The sequence below is a fragment of the Lemur catta genome, chromosome 15 (assembly GCF_020740605.2).
Source record: "Lemur catta isolate mLemCat1 chromosome 15, mLemCat1.pri, whole genome shotgun sequence".
NCBI classification, from domain to species: Eukaryota; Metazoa; Chordata; class Mammalia; order Primates; family Lemuridae; genus Lemur; species Lemur catta.
In genome coordinates, this window is record NC_059142.1 from 34,142,451 (window position 1) to 34,160,818 (window position 18,368).

Sequence of the window (18,368 nt, forward strand, 5' to 3'; positions counted from 1 at the left end):
TGCCTGTAGTCCCAGCTACTAGGGAGGCTGAGGCAGGAAGATCGCTTGAGCCCAGGAGTTTGAGGTTGCTGTGAGCTAGGCTGACGCCACGGCACTCTAGCCCGGTCAACAGAGTGAGACTCTGTCTCCAGAAAAAACAAACAAAAAAACTCTTCCTCCATTGCAACCCTGACTGTCTCAGTACATTGGCTCTTCTCTGTGCAGCAGGCAGATGAACCAGGTTGGGCGGCAACAAAGTGATGCCAGAGGAGCTGGTGGACAGAGACAAAGGCGGGTCACGGGACTGGGGGTCCCGATGAGGACAAAGTGCTGTGATCGTGGAGGACTTGGAACAACTGAGCTGGGAAGGACAGCAGCGTGGTCTAAAGGTGGGATGCTTGACACTGAGATCTCAGAGACGGTGTAGCTTCTGGGCATGAAGAGGGCTGGGCTGTGACCATGGGAGGGGGGGGTGGAGAAAAGTCTGGACGCCCCTGTAGAGGACAACTCCTTTTCCAACAAAGGGCACATTGCCCCACCTCTGCTCCTTTGCCCAGGCTGGTCTCTTTGGCTGGAATGCTCACCTTCCCACCGCCCACCCCACTATCTTACCTAGACTAGCAAAACCTGCCCATCCTTTAAATCTAAGCTCACCTCCCCGATCACCCCAGCTGAAGGATCTCCCTTATCTGCCCTCATGGGGTGCACCGTGCCAGAGCTCTTGTCACTCACCGCAGAACCCTGCAATATGTCTTACCCCTCCCACTAAATCAGAATCTGCTTGAGGGCAGACCCTGTTTTGCTCAACTCTGAACCCTTTACACCTCCTGGCATAGACCTCTAGTTGATGCTCCATAAGGTTTGGATGGATAAATGAATGCATGAAGAGCCACCTAAGCAGATGGCCTTAAGTTTTAGGGATGGCAAGCCACCCAACGTTCTTCCCCAGCTATTTCGGAGTCCCTTGCCCCAGGCGCATCCCAGCACCCACCTCTGTCTCTGTCTTGGAGTACTCCTTCACTCTCTCCACCGCCACGATATTAGACTCCAAATCTGACATCATGCGGATCATCCAGTTCAGAGCAAATGTCACCTGGCAAAAAGGACTGCGTTACGGATAGGGTGGTTTCCCCCTCCCTGCTGCAATGGCTTTGGGAAGAGTTCAGAGTCCTCGATCATGCTCCCATTAATGACAGCCTAGCCCACCTATGACTCAGGTGGGCCTGGGCAAGCCCACAGGTGTGCCAACCGGGGCTCTAATCACAACTGTACTTCACAGAGACAATGCAGACTTAACCAAGGACTGCCTCACCCGGTGTTTCTCAGACTTTAATATGTATAAGACTTCCTAGAGAATCTTGTTAAAATGCAGCTTCTGATTCAGTAGGTCTGAGGTAGGACCTGGAACCTGAGGGTCTTCGTTTCTAACAAGCTCCCAAAAGATGTTGATGCAACTGGCCCAGGGACCACACTGTGCATACCAAGGAGTCTTGATCAAAATGCAGAATCCTGAGCCCCATCCTAGGCCTGCTGAATCAGAATGTACACTCTAACAAGATCTCCAGGCGATGCATATGCACATTAAAGTTTAAGAACACTGACCTTTCTGGCTTGCCCTTTGTTTACCAATGCATTCAAGATTTGAGCCACCTGAGGTATTAAAAATATGATCTGCTTTACAAAAATTCCGTATGCAGTTAGACCACTCTTTGACAATTCAGGCTAGTGTCAGAGCGACTTGCCTGAGCTCCAGCCAAGGCTTTAGTTACCGAATCTGTGTGCTTTTTCTGCAGCCTCTGAACAGGTATATTCCTGCCCTTGGACCTCCCCTCATGTCATCTTGCCCACAGATAGGACAAATTCTGTTTGTCCTTTGGGGCCGAACTCCAGGATCATTTCTCTAACTCCCCAAAGCAGGGAAACTCCTCCAGGCTTTTAAAACATATTGTTTTTCTAGCCACAAAGACCTGCTCAGCCTGAATCACAATCCCCAGCTGATGTCTTTCCATGCTTGACTATGAAGTCGCAGTCCTCGAGAGCAGAACCTGTGGCTAGTCCCCATGTTGAGCAGAGAGGGGCACTCAGGAGATGCTTGTGGTACCGGTGTGACCTCTGCCCCAGGGGTGGCCCTGCCCTGGAGCCTAGGCCCCTCCGTACCTGCAGGGCATAGGACACAGAAAGGCCCACCAGCCCTGGATTCAGGCTGCTTCTCCCAATCACGGCAAATAGTGCAGCAAAGAGCACAGCACAGCTCCCCACAAACTCCACTCGGATGCTCAGCCACCTGTCGGGGTCACACAAGGAGCAAACGGGGCTGGGTGGAGGAAGGGCCAGGACCCTGAACGCCAGAGAGGCTAGTGGGAACTCCTAGAGGAGCAGGAGGTGAGAGAGGCGGCTTCTGACCGGTTGGAGACGATGTAGGGGTAGCAGCTCCTCTGGTTGATGTCCACCTTAGTATCACTCATGACCTCAAAGTCCTGGCCACGGTTGTAGGCCCGGATGACGCTGGTGCCCGTCATTGTCTCCGAAAAGTGGGAGTAGACGGGCGAGCGGCTGACCGATTCCAGCCGCTTCAGTTGCCGCGATGTGGCCACATAGAAGCGCTGGCGGGGGATGGGGAAAGAGTTTGCAGTCAGGCCCGTGGAATCCCCAACTCAGTCCTGCCTGTCTCTGAACCCATCCACTTCCCCCACTTCCCCTGGCCTCCTCCCAGCCAGCCTTGCTCCTACCCCGAGACCCTGCTGCCTTCCCCCTACCTCCAAAGACCCAAGGCTTGGGGCCTTGGAGCGTCTGTAATTCACCCTTCTTCCCCTCTGATCATCTCTGCTGCAGCCCCACAAAAACATGGCTCTGTCCCCACTTTCCATCGTCTCCCCTGTGGGCCCAAGACGGCCAGGACTACACAGGATGTGTTTCTGAGGCTCCCCTGGCCCAGCACAGAGCACAGCCCTGATCACGGTTTCTCTACCAGGCGCCGAGCTTCTGCTACGATTAATTCATTGCAGAACAGGAGCTCAGTGTCTGCAAAAGCCTTTTACAGTTAGCTGTATCTGAATGTTATCAATTCATTCATGTTAAACACATACAAACACACATATGTTCAGAGAGGTAGAAAAAGAAGGGGAGGATAATGTGTCCCAAACCATTAACAATGTTTTATTAAAAAACAGCCAACAGGAAGGAGCTCCGGGGCCAGTCACAGTTAATTTCACTTTATTTATCCTCACACCAACCCTAGGAGGTAGGTTGGAGTCTATCTTACAGGTGAGGAAAACCCTGCTGCAATGCTGGGGGCTCGAAGCGCCCCGCCCCGGCTGCCCCACCCACACGGATGCCCCGCCCACATTAGAGCCACGCCCAGCCGCCCACGCACCTGCACGTAGATGTAGAGCGCCCCTAGAGGCAGGATGACCACAAGGAAGAGCGGCGTGCTGGACACGATGACCACGATAGTGCAGATGGAGTTGAAGAAGGAACCCAGTAGCATGAGGGTGGCGGGGGCCAGAACCTCATCGATGACAAAGATGTCCTTAGAGAAGCGGTTGAGGATGCGGCCGGAGGGCGTCGTGTCGAAGAAGGACTGTGGCGAGCGCATCTTGTTGTGCAGCAGCGCCTGGTGCAGCAAGCCGGCAGCCTGCATGCCGCCCATAGCCATGGTCAGGGCCGACAGCATCACCAGGAGCCCTGTTGGAGGCAGAGGATGGCTAGCTTACCTGGGCCAGGGGGCGGGCACGGAGGACAGATTCACAGACATGGCTTGGCCAGAGTGGGTTAGGAAGGCTCCAAGGCAGGAACATGGTTTGAGGGGCCTGGCAGCCCAGAGGAGAGGAAGGGACGTGGGAGCCCCTTTTGGGCACTCTCACAGGTTCACCTTGCAGAATTCCCAAGCCTGCATAGACGCCCAGCCTCAGGGAAGTGTTGTTCTGTCTGCTGTCCACCATGGCATCGTTGGCCCAGGCACTAAGCCACACGCTGGCCCCAATGGCGGCCCCACTTTGACCCACATGGAGGAGAAGGATGGCCAGCGAGGTCCAGAGCCCCACTGCCTTGGCATAATCCCAGAACACACTCAGCTTCACCTGTAGGGAGTGGCAGTCAGGGACAGAGGACTCTGTGAGTCCCAGGACTGCTGGAGGGCTGCCATCCTCTCCAGCCCTTCTGGTCCACCCTACTCACGGTGCCGGTCTCCACTTTCTCCTCCTGGATCAGCACCCCGTTAGCCTTTGTGTCTGTCTCCTGCACCTTCTGTGATGGAATGCGGCATCTCCGGGGCACAGCCTGACCCTGGTCCTCTCCGTCGGAGGACATGGCACTCAGCTGTCTGGGAAGGCAACTGGTCAGACCCAGGGAGAAGGCCCCCAACGCTTGCCACCCCACGACAGAGGCCCAGAGTGTGAGTGTCAGGGAAAATACCTGCCTGCAGCCCACCTGACAGGGCTTGGGGAGACCTGTCGCAGCCTCCCGGCAGGGGGTGCTGAGAACTCTCAGGAGCTCACCTCATAAACTGCTTCTGGACCTCGTACGCGGCTGGCTCATTGTCCATCAGGTCTGTGTGGTTGCTGAGCGTGTCTTCGATCAGCAGCACCTCCTCAGCCTCTGCGCCTTCCAAGGCTGTGGTGGGGTGGGAGGAAGCGGACAGAGTTCGACTAGCTCTCCCTGCAAGCCCCTGGTACCCCCCAGCCCCCACTCCAGTGAAAGGGCCTGGATGGACAAGCATGAGAAAAGATGAGGGACTGAAAGGGCAACAAGAAAGACTTGGGTTAGACAAGAAAAACTTCCCTTCAAGGACTGTAGAGGAGACTCCAATATAAGGGTTAGGAACTTGGGCTCTGGAGTCAGACTGGCTGAGCTTAAAGCCCACTCCCTTGCTGCGTGACGTTAGGCAGGCATGTGAAAAGGGGGTAAGAGTATCTACCTCATTGCACCAGCATGAGGATTAAAGGGAAATGTGTCACATGCTGAGCAAGGGGCACAGCACTTGGAAATGCTCAAGGCACATTTGCCGATTACATGGCAGCAGGCAGAAGGCCGGGGAAGAGGTCTGCCGGCCGATCCAGAGTTTGGGGCTGGAGGACTGGAGCCAGGCAAGAAGAGGGTAGGGGCAGGGGTGCCTTGTGAACCCAGAGACTTCTATGGGTTCTATGAGACAGGGAATTTCTGTTTGTTCACTGCTATGTGTCAGTGCCTAGAACAGTACCTGGACATAGTAATTGCTCAGTAAATCTTGGTTGATAAATAAATGACTTTGCCAAGCCCTTGCACAATTGTCAATTTATCCATGAAACAGCCTTGCCACACAAGCTGGGCCTGGGCTCTTACACCCTTTTGACAGATGGGAAAACTGAGGCTTCAGGACCTGAGCTGCTGATCCAAGGTCCCAGAGTGAGGGAACAGGAGGAGACAGGACTTGGCTGTGTCCAGCACACTTTCCCTCTGGTGGCTGTCACACCGATGACCCAAGTTTCCCAGAACCTCCCTGCTGCAACACTGAGCCAGGCCTGAGACACTCAGAGACTTCCCGGACAGGGAAGATGCTGGGAGGGCACGGGGGGCAGAGGGCCAGGGATGGTGGTACCGGTCCTGCTGCCCTCCAGGTGTTCCTGGCCCTCATCAGGTGCATAGTTGCGGAGGAAGTTAGCGAAGTCGCCGTTGCGCTGCAGCAGGGCTGAGTAGGGGCCCATCTCAGACACCTGTCCGTCAGCGAGCACTACGATGAAGTCTGTCTGGGGCAGGAAGCTGATGCCGTGTGTCACCAGCACCCGAGTCTGGGGAGAAGGCAGCAGGCTCTCACCCCCACTGGCCTCAACACACACCCCTGGCACAGGCATGGAGCCACAGAGTGAGTGCAAGGCACCCATGTGCCAGGGAGCCGGACAGGCACATGGGTGGTTCACCCCACGCTAGCTACCGCCTGCTTAGTGCCTCAGGGGTGTGTGTCCCCATGGGTGTCCCCTGCCACCCAACCCACGTGCCTGCTTCTTAGGCCCCCACACCTCTAGGTCTCACCCAAACCTCCAGCTTCCCACCAGTTCTCTCCAAGGGCCCCAGATCTCACACCTTAGCCCCCTTAGCCCCTGGCAGGCCTCACCTTGCCTGCCAGCACACCTTCTGGCCCGATGACTTGGTCGAAGATATGCTTGGCCACATGGGAGTCCACCGCTGACAGTGGGTCATCCAGCAGAACAATGTCAGCGCCACTATAGACAGCTCGAGCCAGACTGACCCGCTGCCGCTGGCCCCCAGACAAGTTAATGCCCTGGAAGGAGGAGGGTGGTGGGAGGTGGGAGCTTGGTGGAAGGGGGTCAGACAGGCCCAAGGGGACAAAGGCCTGTCCACTGTCATTCAGCAAGGCAGGCCTCTGAACCCACATTTCACAGGCAGTGAAAGGGCAACAAGAAAGACTTGGGTTAGACAACAAGAAAAACTTCCCTTCGGGGACTGGGGAGAAGGAGGCTGTCCCTGCAAAGCTGTAAACCCACAGAGGAAGGAGCAGTGGCTCTCAGAGTCCTCCTGGGGCAGGTGAGGCCATCCTCCTCCCTTACTCTACCACCCCGCCCAGCTGGTTTCCTGCCCAACCCAAGCACCCACTGACAGATGAATGGATAAACAAAATATGATATGCACATAAAACGGAATATCACTCAGCCTCAAAAAGCAAGGCAATTCTAACACATGCTACAACATTATATTGATGAAAGAAGTCACAAATTATGCATGATTCCACTCTCGCAAGATGCCTAGATAAGATGGTTTGAATATTAAAACGCCAAAACTCACGTTGAAATTTAATCCCCAATGTGGCAATATTGGGAGGTAGGGCCTTTAAGAAGTGCACCCTCATGAATGGTTAATCCATTCATGGATTATTGGGTTAATGGATGAATAGGTTATCACAGCAGTGGAACGGGAAGCAGAGAGACCTGAGCTAGCACGCACAGCCCCTCTGCATGCGATGCCCCTCGCGGCCTCAGGACTCTGCAGAGTCCCCACCAGCAAGAAGGCCCTCACCGGATGCATCCTGTCAACCTTGGACTTCCCAGGCTCCAGAACTGTAAGAAATAAATTCCTTTTCTTATAAGCAACAGAAAATGGACTAAGACACTAGAGTAGTCAGATTCCTAAAAATAGGAAACGGCATGGTGGTTGCTAAGGGCTGGGGGTCCGGGGAGCTATTGTTGAACAGGTACAGAGCTTCAGTTTTACAAGATGAAAAGCTTCTGGAGGTTGGTTGCACAGACACTGCTAAACTGTACATTTAAAAATGGGTAAGAATTTGTAACCAGCCTGAACGAGAGCGAGAACCCAAAAAAATAGAAAAATTAGCTGGGCATCGTGGTGCATGGCTGTAGTCCCAGCTACTCAGGAGGCTGAGGCAGGAGGATGGCTTGAGCCCAGGAGTTTGAGGTTACTGTGAGCTATGATGACACTGGGGCACTCTACCCAGGGTGACAGAGTGAGACTGTGTCCACCCCCCACCCCCGCAAAAAAAAGGCTAAGAATGTACATTTTGTGTTATGTGTATCTTACCACGGTTAAAAATTAATTAATCAAAACCCAAAACCTTTCACTGATGTCTCATGTGTTTTAGAGTAAAGTCCAAACTCTTAACCAACGTCAGCAAGGATTTGCCTCACCCTGAACCCTCCTTCCACTTCCTAACCTCCAGTAACACTAAAGGGCACTGGGTTGCACGTCCAGGTCCGCCTCCTGTTCCTGGGCTCACACCCTGCAATGGCTTTCATCACTCTGGGCAAAAGCCACACAGTCCTTTGAGTGACCCGTGGAACCCAAATGACGTGGCTGCCTTGTCACCACTCTGGAGCCTCATGCTCACTTCATTTCAGTCACACTGGCCTCCTTGCTGGTCCTCCAACTCCGAGTCACACTCCTGCCTCCAAGGCTCTGCACTGCTTGCTCTTTCTGCCTCTGATGGCCTGCCACAGACAGGGTTCCATGGCCCCCAGATGGGGCTCTGTGGCCCCAGACAGGGCTCGCTCCAGCTGTTGTTTTCTTTTGGTTTTTTGTTTTGTTTTTTTGAGGCAGAGTCTGACTCTGTTACCCAGGCTGGAGCGCAGTGGCACAAACTCAGCCTTGAACTCCTGGCCTCAAGTGGTTCTCCTGCCTTCTCCTCTCAAAGTGCTAGGATTACAGGCGTGAGCCACTGCACCCAGCCCTGCTCTTTGCTCGGGTCTCTGATTCGTAGTGGGTCTTTCTCAAGCTACTCTAACAATTTAGCCCTGCCGGTATTCCTGTATTCCTTCCCTGCTTTATTTTTTCCACTAAGCATTTATCTAATATATATTTTACTTATTTATCTTGCTTATTGTCTCTTTCTCCCACTAGAATGTAACCTATATGAAGGCAGAGATTTTAGCCCGGTGTTTACTATTGCCTGGCATATCATAGGTGCTTAATGAAAATCAGATGAATGAATGAATAGATGAATGATGAGCTCCTTTTCCTCAGTTGTTAAGATTTCAGTTCAAAGTTTGCTTCCTTATGCAAAATCCCCCCAGTGCCCTCCCTGTATCCTGCACAGGCTTCCACCTGGCCTCAGGGCATTCTATAGCCCTTACCTGTTCACACGTTAAATAGGTAATAGATCTTTTTCCCCAGTGCCTGGCACAGAGGTGGGCATGATGGTGCATGAATGTGTGAATGAGTGATTAAATGAGTGAATGCATCTATGGCCCTGGGCTGGGTTGAGGAGGACAGCTGTACGTGCTGGCTCCTCAGGGGTGGGAGGGGACGCTGTACCTTCTCTCCAATCTCCGTCTGGTCCCCACCAGGCAGCATCTCCAGGTCAGCGAGCAAGGCACAGGCCTCCAGCGCCCGCTGGTAGCGCTTGGGGTCCAGTGCTTGGCCAAACAGCACGTTTTCCTGAAGAGTGCAGTTCTGGATCCATGCCTGCTGGGGCACGTAGGCCACGGAGCCCTGGCCACAGGAGGAGGTTACCTTGGGGCTTGCCCAGGCTGTGGCTGAGCCCCATGCCCTGCCCGGGAGCCCCCGCCTCTCTCACCTTCATGTGCACTGTGCCTTCTAGCTTCTCCATCTCTCCCAGCAGGGCAGACACCAGGGAGGACTTCCCACAGCCCACAGGCCCCACCACAGCCACCAGCGCCCCTTTTGGGACCTGGATGTTTAGCCTAGGGGCAAGGAACCCAGGAGTCCAGTCAGAGGTGGGGACCAGGGTTTTGGTTCCCAATCTTCCACCTGGAGACTCAAGCCCTCCTCCCTCTCAGACACTACCCTGGCAAGCTGAAGCTCTTCCTGCATTCAAAGGCCCTGGGGGTGGCGGCTGTGGGCTGCTATTGACCTGATCTTCAGCCCACGGTGGGGGTCAGAGAAGGGATGGGAGAAGCTGGTACCTGAGCAGGATGGGGGGCAGGTCCTGAGCCCAGGTGAAGGTGCCACAGTGCATGGTGATGGCATAGCCTGCGAGGACCAAGGTGCATAGGGTCAGGGAGGGATGGGGGGAAGAGCACAGGGGAGAGGGGAGGAAAGCCTGGGCCAGGGGAGGGGAACCCTTGGGGGGAAGAAGGGAGAGAGAGGTATGGAGAGCCCTGGGGGGCAGAGAACAGAGAACTCAGAGGAGGAGAAAGGGGTCACAGAGTCAAAGCGGATGTGAAGAGGAAGAAGAGGAGGGTTGTGACGGGACAATGAGAGAGCTTGGAGGAGAGGATTTTCCAGAGCCAGGATTGGGGTAAACAGCCCAGGAGGAGGGTCTCTGGACCTGGAGAGATGGTCTTTCTTTCCACACACTGGAGGTCAAGTTCATCTTGGCTCAGGAAATGCTGGATCCGTTTCAGAGACACACTGGTCTGCAGGAGGGTGAGGCAGCCCTGGAGACTGTGCTACTCCCACCCCCGCTTCCACCCCCTCCGCCTACGCCTGCCCTGTCCCCAACTTCCTGGGCTAGGCGGGCCCAGACAGTGGCACTGGGGCCCCTCCCATGACTGTCTTCCGTGGCTCCCACTGCCCAAAGAGGGGGCTGTCTCCGGAGACCTCACCTGACCTCCTGTGACTCCAAATGACCCCTGATCCCAGTGACCTCATTCAACCTTGAACAACTCTTCAGAACACCAGTGGCCCTCCCCTGATTCCAGCAACTCTCCCTGATTATCCCTTGACCCTAAGTGACCTTTCTCTGAACCCCAACAACCTGCCCTAACTCCAGCGGGATGCCCAGCCCCACGCGCGGTTACCTGAGTCAGGCTGCTGATTAACTGGGGCAGCAGTTGGAGGGGAAACTTTAAGATATTGAACAAGGACACGGACACAAAGGCCTTCTCGGCGTCCAGCACGTTGTTCTGGTCCACGCACACGTACACCCCGAGCGTGATCAGGGTCACCTGGGCAGAGGGCGGGTGGGTGTCGGGGTGGAGTCTGCTGGGCCCCAGCCACACCCGGGCACCCAGAGCCCCGGGCTGGCCCAGCGGGAGGCAGGAGCCCAGCCCCGGCAGGGAGCCTTACCAGGAACGGGGTGCAGGTCCAGAAGAAGGTGGAGAGGGCGTGGAGGTAGGCCGCCTTGCGCAGCAGCTGGAGCTCGCCCTTCCTGATGCCCTCCACCTGCTCCGAGAAGCTGGGCTCCCAGGCGTACAGCTTCAGCACCTTGATGCCAGCTAGGATCTCGCTCATCAGCTTGATGCGTGAGTCCTTGAGCTTCATTTGCTGCACCTGCACGGTGCAAAGAGTTGCGGTGGCACACCCGCTGCCCTCCCCGGCCTCCTACCCTGTGCCGGAATGCCCAGCCCTTGCCTCCCCCGTGTCCTCGGCCTGACCAAATCCAGCTCCACCCTCAGTGCCACTGTCACTGACCCTCCCAGGCAGCATCCCCTGCCCCCTTCCCTGGGTTTCTAAGGCATGTGGCACTTTCCTCTCGTTCCATAACCCTCCCTTTACATAGGTTTCCCCATCAGACTGTGAGGCTCCTGAGGGTATGAATTGTTTATTTCTCTTTGTTCTTCCAGATGCTAACCCAAGGCTTGGCACACCGGATGAGTTCATTCATTCAACCCCTATTTGCTGAGTGCCTACTATGTGCCAGGGCATGTGCTGGACATGGAGGATGTCCTGATAAGCAATTCAGACAAGGCCCCGACCATGATACAGCTGACAGTCTGATGGAGGAGGCGGATAATGAGCAAACGATTACCCAAATTAATGCTTAATTAGAAATCATTATGTGTGCTCTGAAGGAAAATAATAGTGCAAGAGAGCAATGGGGTGGAGGTGGGGAAACGAACTTAAACAGGGTAATCAGGGTGGGCTTCTGGAGGAAGTGACATTTATGCTGAGAGGAAGGAAGGAGCTGGCAGGTGAGAAGGGTGAAGAGTGTTCCAGGCAGAGGGAACAGTATGTGCGGTGGCCCAGAGGTACGCTGAGTTTGGTGCTTTGAAAAAAAGAAAGAAGGCCAGGCTGGCTGAAACTTGGCCATGCCCTGGGGTGGGAGGCAATGAGGGATTGGCAAGGTAAGCAGGGGCCTGGTGGGTGGTCTCAGGGAGTTTGTCATTTATTCTACGGGCAGTGGGAAGCTACTGAAGACTTCAACACATATTTGCAAATAACGGACTGAATGACTGGCTATTTATGCTTAGTGGGGAAAGATTTCATTAGACCAGAAGACTCAGGTTCCAGTCCCAGCTCTGTCTGATTCTGGACTGCCATAATTTCTCTGGCCTTGCTTCCTCAGCTGCAAAATGAGAAAGTTACTAAAACTCTTTCAGAGCTGTGAGGGCAGAATGAGCTATGGTTCATGCAAGTGGCTAGCAGTCATCCATACTCAGCAAGCAAGGCAGTGGAGGGGCCCCCAGGCTAGTGAACAGCCTTCCCCAGGCAGCTGGCCAGGTGTCCCAGGCAGGGCAGTGCACCTGTGGTGGCACCTACCTGGATAGCACGCATCTTCACGGCCACAGCTCCATTGAGTGGGATCACCAAGACCATGACAGCAACTCCAGCCAGGGCAGAGGGACCCAGGTTCTGAGGAGGCACAAATAGATAGATAAGACAGATGAACAGGCCGGGCGTGGTGGCTCACGCCTATAATCCTAGCACTCTGGGAGGTCAAGGCGGGTGGATGGCTTGAGCTCAGGAGTTTGAGACCACCCTGAGCAAGAGCGAGACCCGTCTCTACTAAAAATAGAAAGAAATTAGCCGGGCATGGTGGTGCATGCCTGTAGTCCCAGCTACTCGGGAGGCTGAGGCAGGAGGATCGCTTGAGCCCAGGAGTTTGAGGTTGCTGTGAGCTAGGCTGACGCCACGGCACTCTAGCCTGGGCAACAAAGTGAGACACTGTCTCAAAAAAAAAAAAAAAAAAAAAAGACAGATGAACAAATAACCAGATAAGTCTACAGACAGAACCTAACAGACAAACAGGCCTGTTGACCTGAAACGTGGAGCTGGGCAGGAAGCAAAAGATAGTGGTCGGCCAAACAGATGAGGACAGAATGACTGCACGTTTGCAGAAGCAGTCAGCCATCAGATAATGACCACAGGGACAAACGGCAAACGTAGAAGGGTGTCGAGACACACAGGATGGCACATATGGATAGTGACAGCCAGAGTCACACCCATCCTGCCTCCAAGACCCTCTTTCCTCCCCTGGCTTCTGCGGGAGGGGTAACGCACAGGTTGGAAGGACTCAGCCGCAGGCACCAGCATCCCCGAAGTCCTGCTCCTCCTCCCCTGCCCCCAGTACCTAGGGAAGCCCTTGTGTCTATGCCATATCCTCTCTGCCTACCCAGAATAACCCTCTCTTTTTTCCCTTACTTTTCTTCCTTCCCTCCTTCCTCCTTCCTTCCCTCCCTCCCTCCCTCTCTCCCTTCCTTCCTTTCTTTCTTTAGACAGAGTCTCGCTCTGTTGCTCGGGCTAGAGTGCCGTGGCATCAGCCTAGCTCACAGCAACCTCAAACTCCCGGGCTCAAGTGATCCTCCTGCCTCAGCCTCCTGAGTAGCTGGAACTACAGGCACACACCACCACGCCCAGCTACTTTTTTCTACTTTTAGTAGAGACGGGGTCTCGCTCTTGCTCAGGCTGGTCTCAAACTCCTGACCTCAAGTGATCCTCCCACCTTGGCCTCTAAGAGTGCTAGGATTACAGACATGAGCCACTTCGCCCAGCCTCTTTCCTTTTAGAGATGGGGTCTTGCTATGTTGCCCAGGCTGGACTGCAGTGGCTATTTACAGGTATGATCATTACACACTACAGCCTCGAACTCCTGGGCTCAAGTGACCCTCCCAACTCAGCCTCCTGAGAAGCTGGGACTGCAGGAACCCAACTAATTTTTTTTTTTTTTTTTGAGATGGAGTCTTACTATGCTGCCCAGGCTGGCCTTGAACTCTTGGGCTCAAGTGACCTTCCTGACTCAGCCTCCCAAGTAGCTAGGATTATAGTCACGTGCCTGGGCTCCAGAACAGTCCTCTCTTGTCCCTTCTGCAGCAAGGTCAGAGGAAGGGGCAGAGGTCAGGGCTCGAGTTACCTGCCAGAGGAAGTAGATTGCCAGGATGATCTGCAGGGGTGCCGACCACACCAGGTTGAGGAAGGGGGCGAGGTCCATGAAGCGCTGGGCGTCCACTGACATGAGGTTGACAATTTCCCCCACGGTAGATGCACGTTTGACCGAACTGGTGATCACCAGAGCCTGCAGGCGGACAGCAGAGCAGGGGACTCGGCTGCGAGCCTCTCACAAGCTGCCCAGGGCTGGCCTGCCCCCCACTCCTTCCATGCCCTGCTCCAGCTGACCTTCCTGTAGATGACACCTATGATCGCCGTACGGAACCTCAACCCCAGCACGAAGATGCACTGGTGATACTGATTTACGATCAGTGTCTGCATCATGGAGCACACGAACATCAGCCCGGCCACCAGGAAGCCCCACCAGGTGGGGGCCGAGGGGTTGGAAATAAACCTGATCAGGACGCTGTGGGGAAAAGAGAGGCACGAGGTGGGCAGGGGTGTCCAAAGTCCCAGCTGGTCCCTTCTCTGCAGCGCTCTGCTTCCACACTCAGCCTCCCCGGCAGCCCCTGCCTCTGCAGCCTCTCAAGTGGGGGCTGCCAGCCCGTCCCCACACCCCACCCCCAAGCTGGGAGGGTCAGCCCAGCTGCCTCAAGACCATGACCTCCATCCTTGTGCCAGGCTGCTGCCTTCACCTCCTTCCCTGTCCCCCCTGGGCCCTGTCACCCACTGTCTGTGGCTCTCACCACCAGCCTCGCCCACCTGCCTCTCTTACCTCCTGAACCACACGGTAGGAAGGTGGGCTGCCGAGGGCTCCGCAGTCTGCCACAAGACCCTCTCAAATCCATCCTCCCAACTGCAGCGGCCCCCAGCGCCGCCTGGTGACCTTCTGCAGGTCCCTAACCCACCTCCGCTCCCAGGGCCTTCTTCACCCCTCCCTTACCTTCTGGCCTGTCCCCATGCCCTGCCCCTCTCAGCAGCTGTCTTCCCACTCAGCCACCCACTGAGGACTCCCTGCCACCCACACACTACGCTCCAAACCCTCGCCCTCTTCCCTTTCTCCTGCCTCGGAAGAGGAGCGCCCTCCAACGGTCCTGGCTGCCCCTGTCCCCGGGAACGTGCTCCGTTCTTGCCCCTTTCCCCTGGTCCCCACTGTCTGCCCCTCTGCCAGCTGCTCTGCACCTTTGCCTGTTGACAGGGTGGGACCCGTGGGGCCTCCAGCCAGGGTCATAACCAGGCCTCCCCTTCTGTTACAGCTTGTGTCTCTCAGAAAGGTAAGCTCAGGCCCCAAGCCCTGGTGCCTGGGGATGTGACCTCATTTGGAAATAGGATCTTTGCGATGAGGTCATATTGGAGTAGGGTAGACTCTAATCTAGTGACTGGTGTCTTTATAAGAGAAAGAAGAGGGAGAACTGCAGACACACACACACACACACACACACACACACACACACAAGAACGCCACGTGAAGACAGAGATCAGAGTGATGCACCTACTAGGCAGGAACGCCGAGGGTTGTCAGAAACTACCAGAAGCCAGGAGAGAGGCATGCCACAGATCCTCTGGAAGGAACCAACCCTGCTGACACCTTGATTTTGGGCTTTTGCCTCCAGAACTGTAAGGGAATCAATTTCTGTTGTTTTAAGCCACCTAATCTGCTGTGATTTGCTACCAGGAAATGAATGCCCCTTTCTTTTTTCTTTCTTTCTTTCTTTGTATTTTTTTGAGACAGGGTCTCTCTCTGTCACCCCAGGTAGAGTACAGTGGCACGATCATAGCTCACAGCAACCTCGAACTCCTGGGCTCAAGGGATCCTCCTGCCTCAGCCTCCTGAATACCTGAGACTACAGGCACGTGCCAAGATGCCTGGCTAATTTTTCTATTTTTAGTAGAGACAGGGTCTTGCTTTTGCTCAGGCTGGTCTTAAACGCCCGTGCTCAGGTAATCCTCCCACATCAGCCTCCCAGGGTGCCAGGATTATAGGCTTGAGCCACTGGCCAATACTCCTTTCTTTGCAGCAAGTTTCTAGCAAGTTTCTAGATGGCCCTGTCTCCACCGCAGCCCCAGCTCTCAGGCCCTTCCGCTTTGTCCCAGCCTCTATTTTTGCAAAGTCAATTACCAGCTCCATGGTGCCTCCCACAGGCTCTATTTTGCTGGCCAACTTTCTATGCTGGAGGCTACTACCCTCATGCCCCCACCCCTGGAAGCGTTTTCTGCACTTCACTCTTCATTCCAGGTTCTTTTCTTTTCCCAGCTCTGGCCCCTCCAGTCTGCCCTGCGCTCACCCCTGGCCTATCGGGATTCCTAGGGCTCTGCTGGGGCGCTCCACCCTTGCCCCCTACATGGGCTCTCTGGGCGCGCAGAGCCACAGATGTGGGGCTGTGGGCATCCACCGCTCCCCCAACCCCGGACACCCCACCAGCACCTCCCACCCAACCCGGTGCCTCGCTCCTGCTGAGCCCAGCATCTCAGCAAGAGGTCCCTCATCCACCAGTCCCCCAGGCCAGAGCCCAGGTAGCCCCTGCCTCCTCCCTCTCCTTGGCCACACATCCAGCTCCGGAACAGCTCCCAGGGAGGCTTATCTCATGCCTGGCCTTGATCTGACAGGTTGGCCCACTTCCACCCACCAGCCCTGCCCTGCCTCCCCCGCCCTGCTGGCAGGAGAGCCTCTAAACCCAGAAACACCTGGAATCCCTGAGTCATGCTATCTCAGGCCTTTGTGAGTAGCTTAGGCTAAACTTTCCCCTCTATCTTTCCCTACTTGTCCCTGCAAACCTATGACTTCCTGAGCTGGCGAGCGTTCCCTGCTCTGTCCCAGGCTGGCTTTCTTGGCCCTCCCAGGCCTTTCCAGACAGCTGAGTACAGCTCTGCCCCCACATTCCAAGTGATGTACACGCTGGTTTCTCCCACATGACCTCAAGATCATAACATTTTTTTTTTTTTGAGACAGAGTCTCGCTTTGTTGTCCTGGCTAGAGTGAGTGCCAAGGCATCAGCCTAGCTCACAGCAACCTCAAACTCCTGAGCTCAAGCGATCCTCCTGCCTCAGCCTCCCAAGTAGCTGGGACTATGGGCGTGAGCCTCCACACTCAGCTAATTTTTTGTTTCTATTTTTAGTTGACTGGCTAAATTTTTTTTTTTCTATTTTTAGTAGAGACGGTGTCTCGCTCTTGCTCAGGCTGGTCTCAAACTCCTGATCTCAAACGATCCTCCCACCTCAGCCTCCCAGAGTACTAGGATTATAGGCGTGAGCCACCTCGCCCGGCCCTCAAGACCATATCTTGTCTATCTCTGTATCCCTAGCGACTAGCACCATCCTGGTACCCTGGAGGCTCAACAAATGTTCACGGAACACATGAATGCACGCTTGGAGGGGCACCGGGCTGGGGGCTCGGCTGCTGGGCAGCTCTCCCTCCCACCCTCTCATCTGAGAGCTCCTTCTAGTCTGAGCCACTGCTGTGACAGATGGCAGAACCCAATGGTGGTGAAAAGCACACCAGAGCTGGAGTTCCAGGCCCTGGACTCAGATCCGATTCCCTCTTTTCCAGCTGTGTGCCCTTGGCCGAGTCACTTCACCTCTATGAGTTTCTACTTTCTCGTTTGTAAAACAGGAGTAAGGGTACTTCTGCATAGGACTCTGGAAATACTTCCAGAGAGAAAGCTTGGTAACATATCCACCCCGGTGCCTGGCACGCGGACGCGAATGGGGAAGCTGGGGTGAGAGGCAACGCCACTTGCCAAGGGTCACACAGGAAGTGGATGGCCCCTCCCGTTCTGGGCCTGGGGTTCTCTTCCCTGTGTGTCCCAGCCCTCTCGCAGGGCCACAGCAAGAGGGAGCGAGCAGACACCTGAGCAGCTGCGGGTTGACGAAGGACAGCAGGTCCTGGATGAGCTTGAAGCAGGCACCGACGAGGAAGCTGGGGCCAAAGGTGACCAGCATGGCCCGCAGGAACGAGGGTCCCCCGGGCCTGGGCCGGGCCCGCAGCAGCGCCTCGTCTTCGCCTGAGACGGTCTTCCCAGATGCCGCTGCAGACTTGCATCTGGTCGGGGAGGAAGGGGCAGTGGGTGCAATGGGCGCGGGGCCCCATGGAGCCAAGGGCCAGGCTGGGCTGGCTGTGAGTGAGGAGGAGGAGGAGGAAGGTGGGTTTCTGGCTCTCAGAACTGAGAGGGGGACAGACAACGTGAGAATTGTGTGGGTTACTCTGTCTTCGGGTGCTAGAGGGCATCTGCAGGGGGGACCAGACTGCGACCTCGAGGACTACAAAACCCAGCTCTTCCCAGCCTCTGGCCTCTCCCTAGCTCCCCAGGGCTGGCTCCAGGGCGGACGCCGAGAGCGAAGGGGAGATGAGGGCAAGGATGGCCCGTGGCACATGAACTGGGCAGCTGAGCAGGATGGGGTTGAAGGTGGCTTGGAGGGACAGAGAGGGGTGCAGCCGGCAGACGGGGGGCCCGTCGGTCTTCCCAGAGGCTCACGCCATGGAAGCCAAGATACTGCTAGCCAGGCCCAGTCTTTGTTCCTCCAACAGCTGGTGACAACCAGGAGCCTGGGCTGAGTAAGCACTGAACTCCGAGGTCATGTGGGAGGAAAGAGAGTTCAACCCTGGGGCAGAAGTGGCCGGAGAAGGATGACTCTGAGCCCCAGCTCTCTTGGCCGGGCAGTTGGCCAGAGACAGAAAGAGAAGGCCGGAGTGGGTGGGACTGTGCTGGCTCCCTCCACTCCTGGAGGAAGTTCCCGGAATCTACCCTGTAAGTCAGGCAGCGTGGTGCAGTGGTGACAGCGGGACTTCTGGGGCCAGACAGCTGGGTGTGGAGTCCAGCTCTGCCCCCGTCAACTAGGGGACCTTGGGCCTAGTTGTCCCCATCTGTAACATGGGGACAATAGAACCCACACTGTAGGGCTGTTGAGAAGACGGAGCCCAGGGCAGAGCAAGCGTAGGG

The 18,368-nt window shown here is 55.6% G+C and overlaps 1 protein-coding gene across 2 annotated transcripts in view; it reads right to left on the bottom strand.

The window, feature by feature from the left end:
- ABCC3 (ATP binding cassette subfamily C member 3) overlaps positions 1–18,368 on the bottom strand; it is a 54,789-nt gene that overhangs the window by 9,996 nt on the left and 26,425 nt on the right. Inside the window, exons 8-26 of one of the 2 annotated variants that reach the window (XM_045525133.1) lie at positions 17,279–17,470; positions 13,720–13,897; positions 13,457–13,618; positions 11,866–11,958; positions 10,453–10,656; positions 10,185–10,331; positions 9,713–9,800; positions 9,348–9,414; positions 8,999–9,125; positions 8,737–8,913; positions 6,068–6,235; positions 5,555–5,744; positions 4,476–4,590; positions 4,156–4,300; positions 3,851–4,058; positions 3,353–3,663; positions 2,383–2,582; positions 2,137–2,263; positions 971–1,072 (exon numbers count right to left, since the gene is read on the bottom strand). In XM_045525133.1, the coding sequence (XP_045381089.1) occupies positions 971–1,072; positions 2,137–2,263; positions 2,383–2,582; positions 3,353–3,663; positions 3,851–4,058; positions 4,156–4,300; positions 4,476–4,590; positions 5,555–5,744; positions 6,068–6,235; positions 8,737–8,913; positions 8,999–9,125; positions 9,348–9,414; positions 9,713–9,800; positions 10,185–10,331; positions 10,453–10,656; positions 11,866–11,958; positions 13,457–13,618; positions 13,720–13,897; positions 17,279–17,470 (3,001 nt within the window). Of the gene's footprint in view, positions 1–970; positions 1,073–2,136; positions 2,264–2,382; positions 2,583–3,352; positions 3,664–3,850; positions 4,059–4,155; positions 4,301–4,475; positions 4,591–5,554; positions 5,745–6,067; positions 6,236–8,736; positions 8,914–8,998; positions 9,126–9,347; positions 9,415–9,712; positions 9,801–10,184; positions 10,332–10,452; positions 10,657–11,865; positions 11,959–13,456; positions 13,619–13,719; positions 13,898–17,278; positions 17,471–18,368 lie in introns of those variants that run through there. The other variant, XM_045525134.1, reaches the window with a different exon arrangement.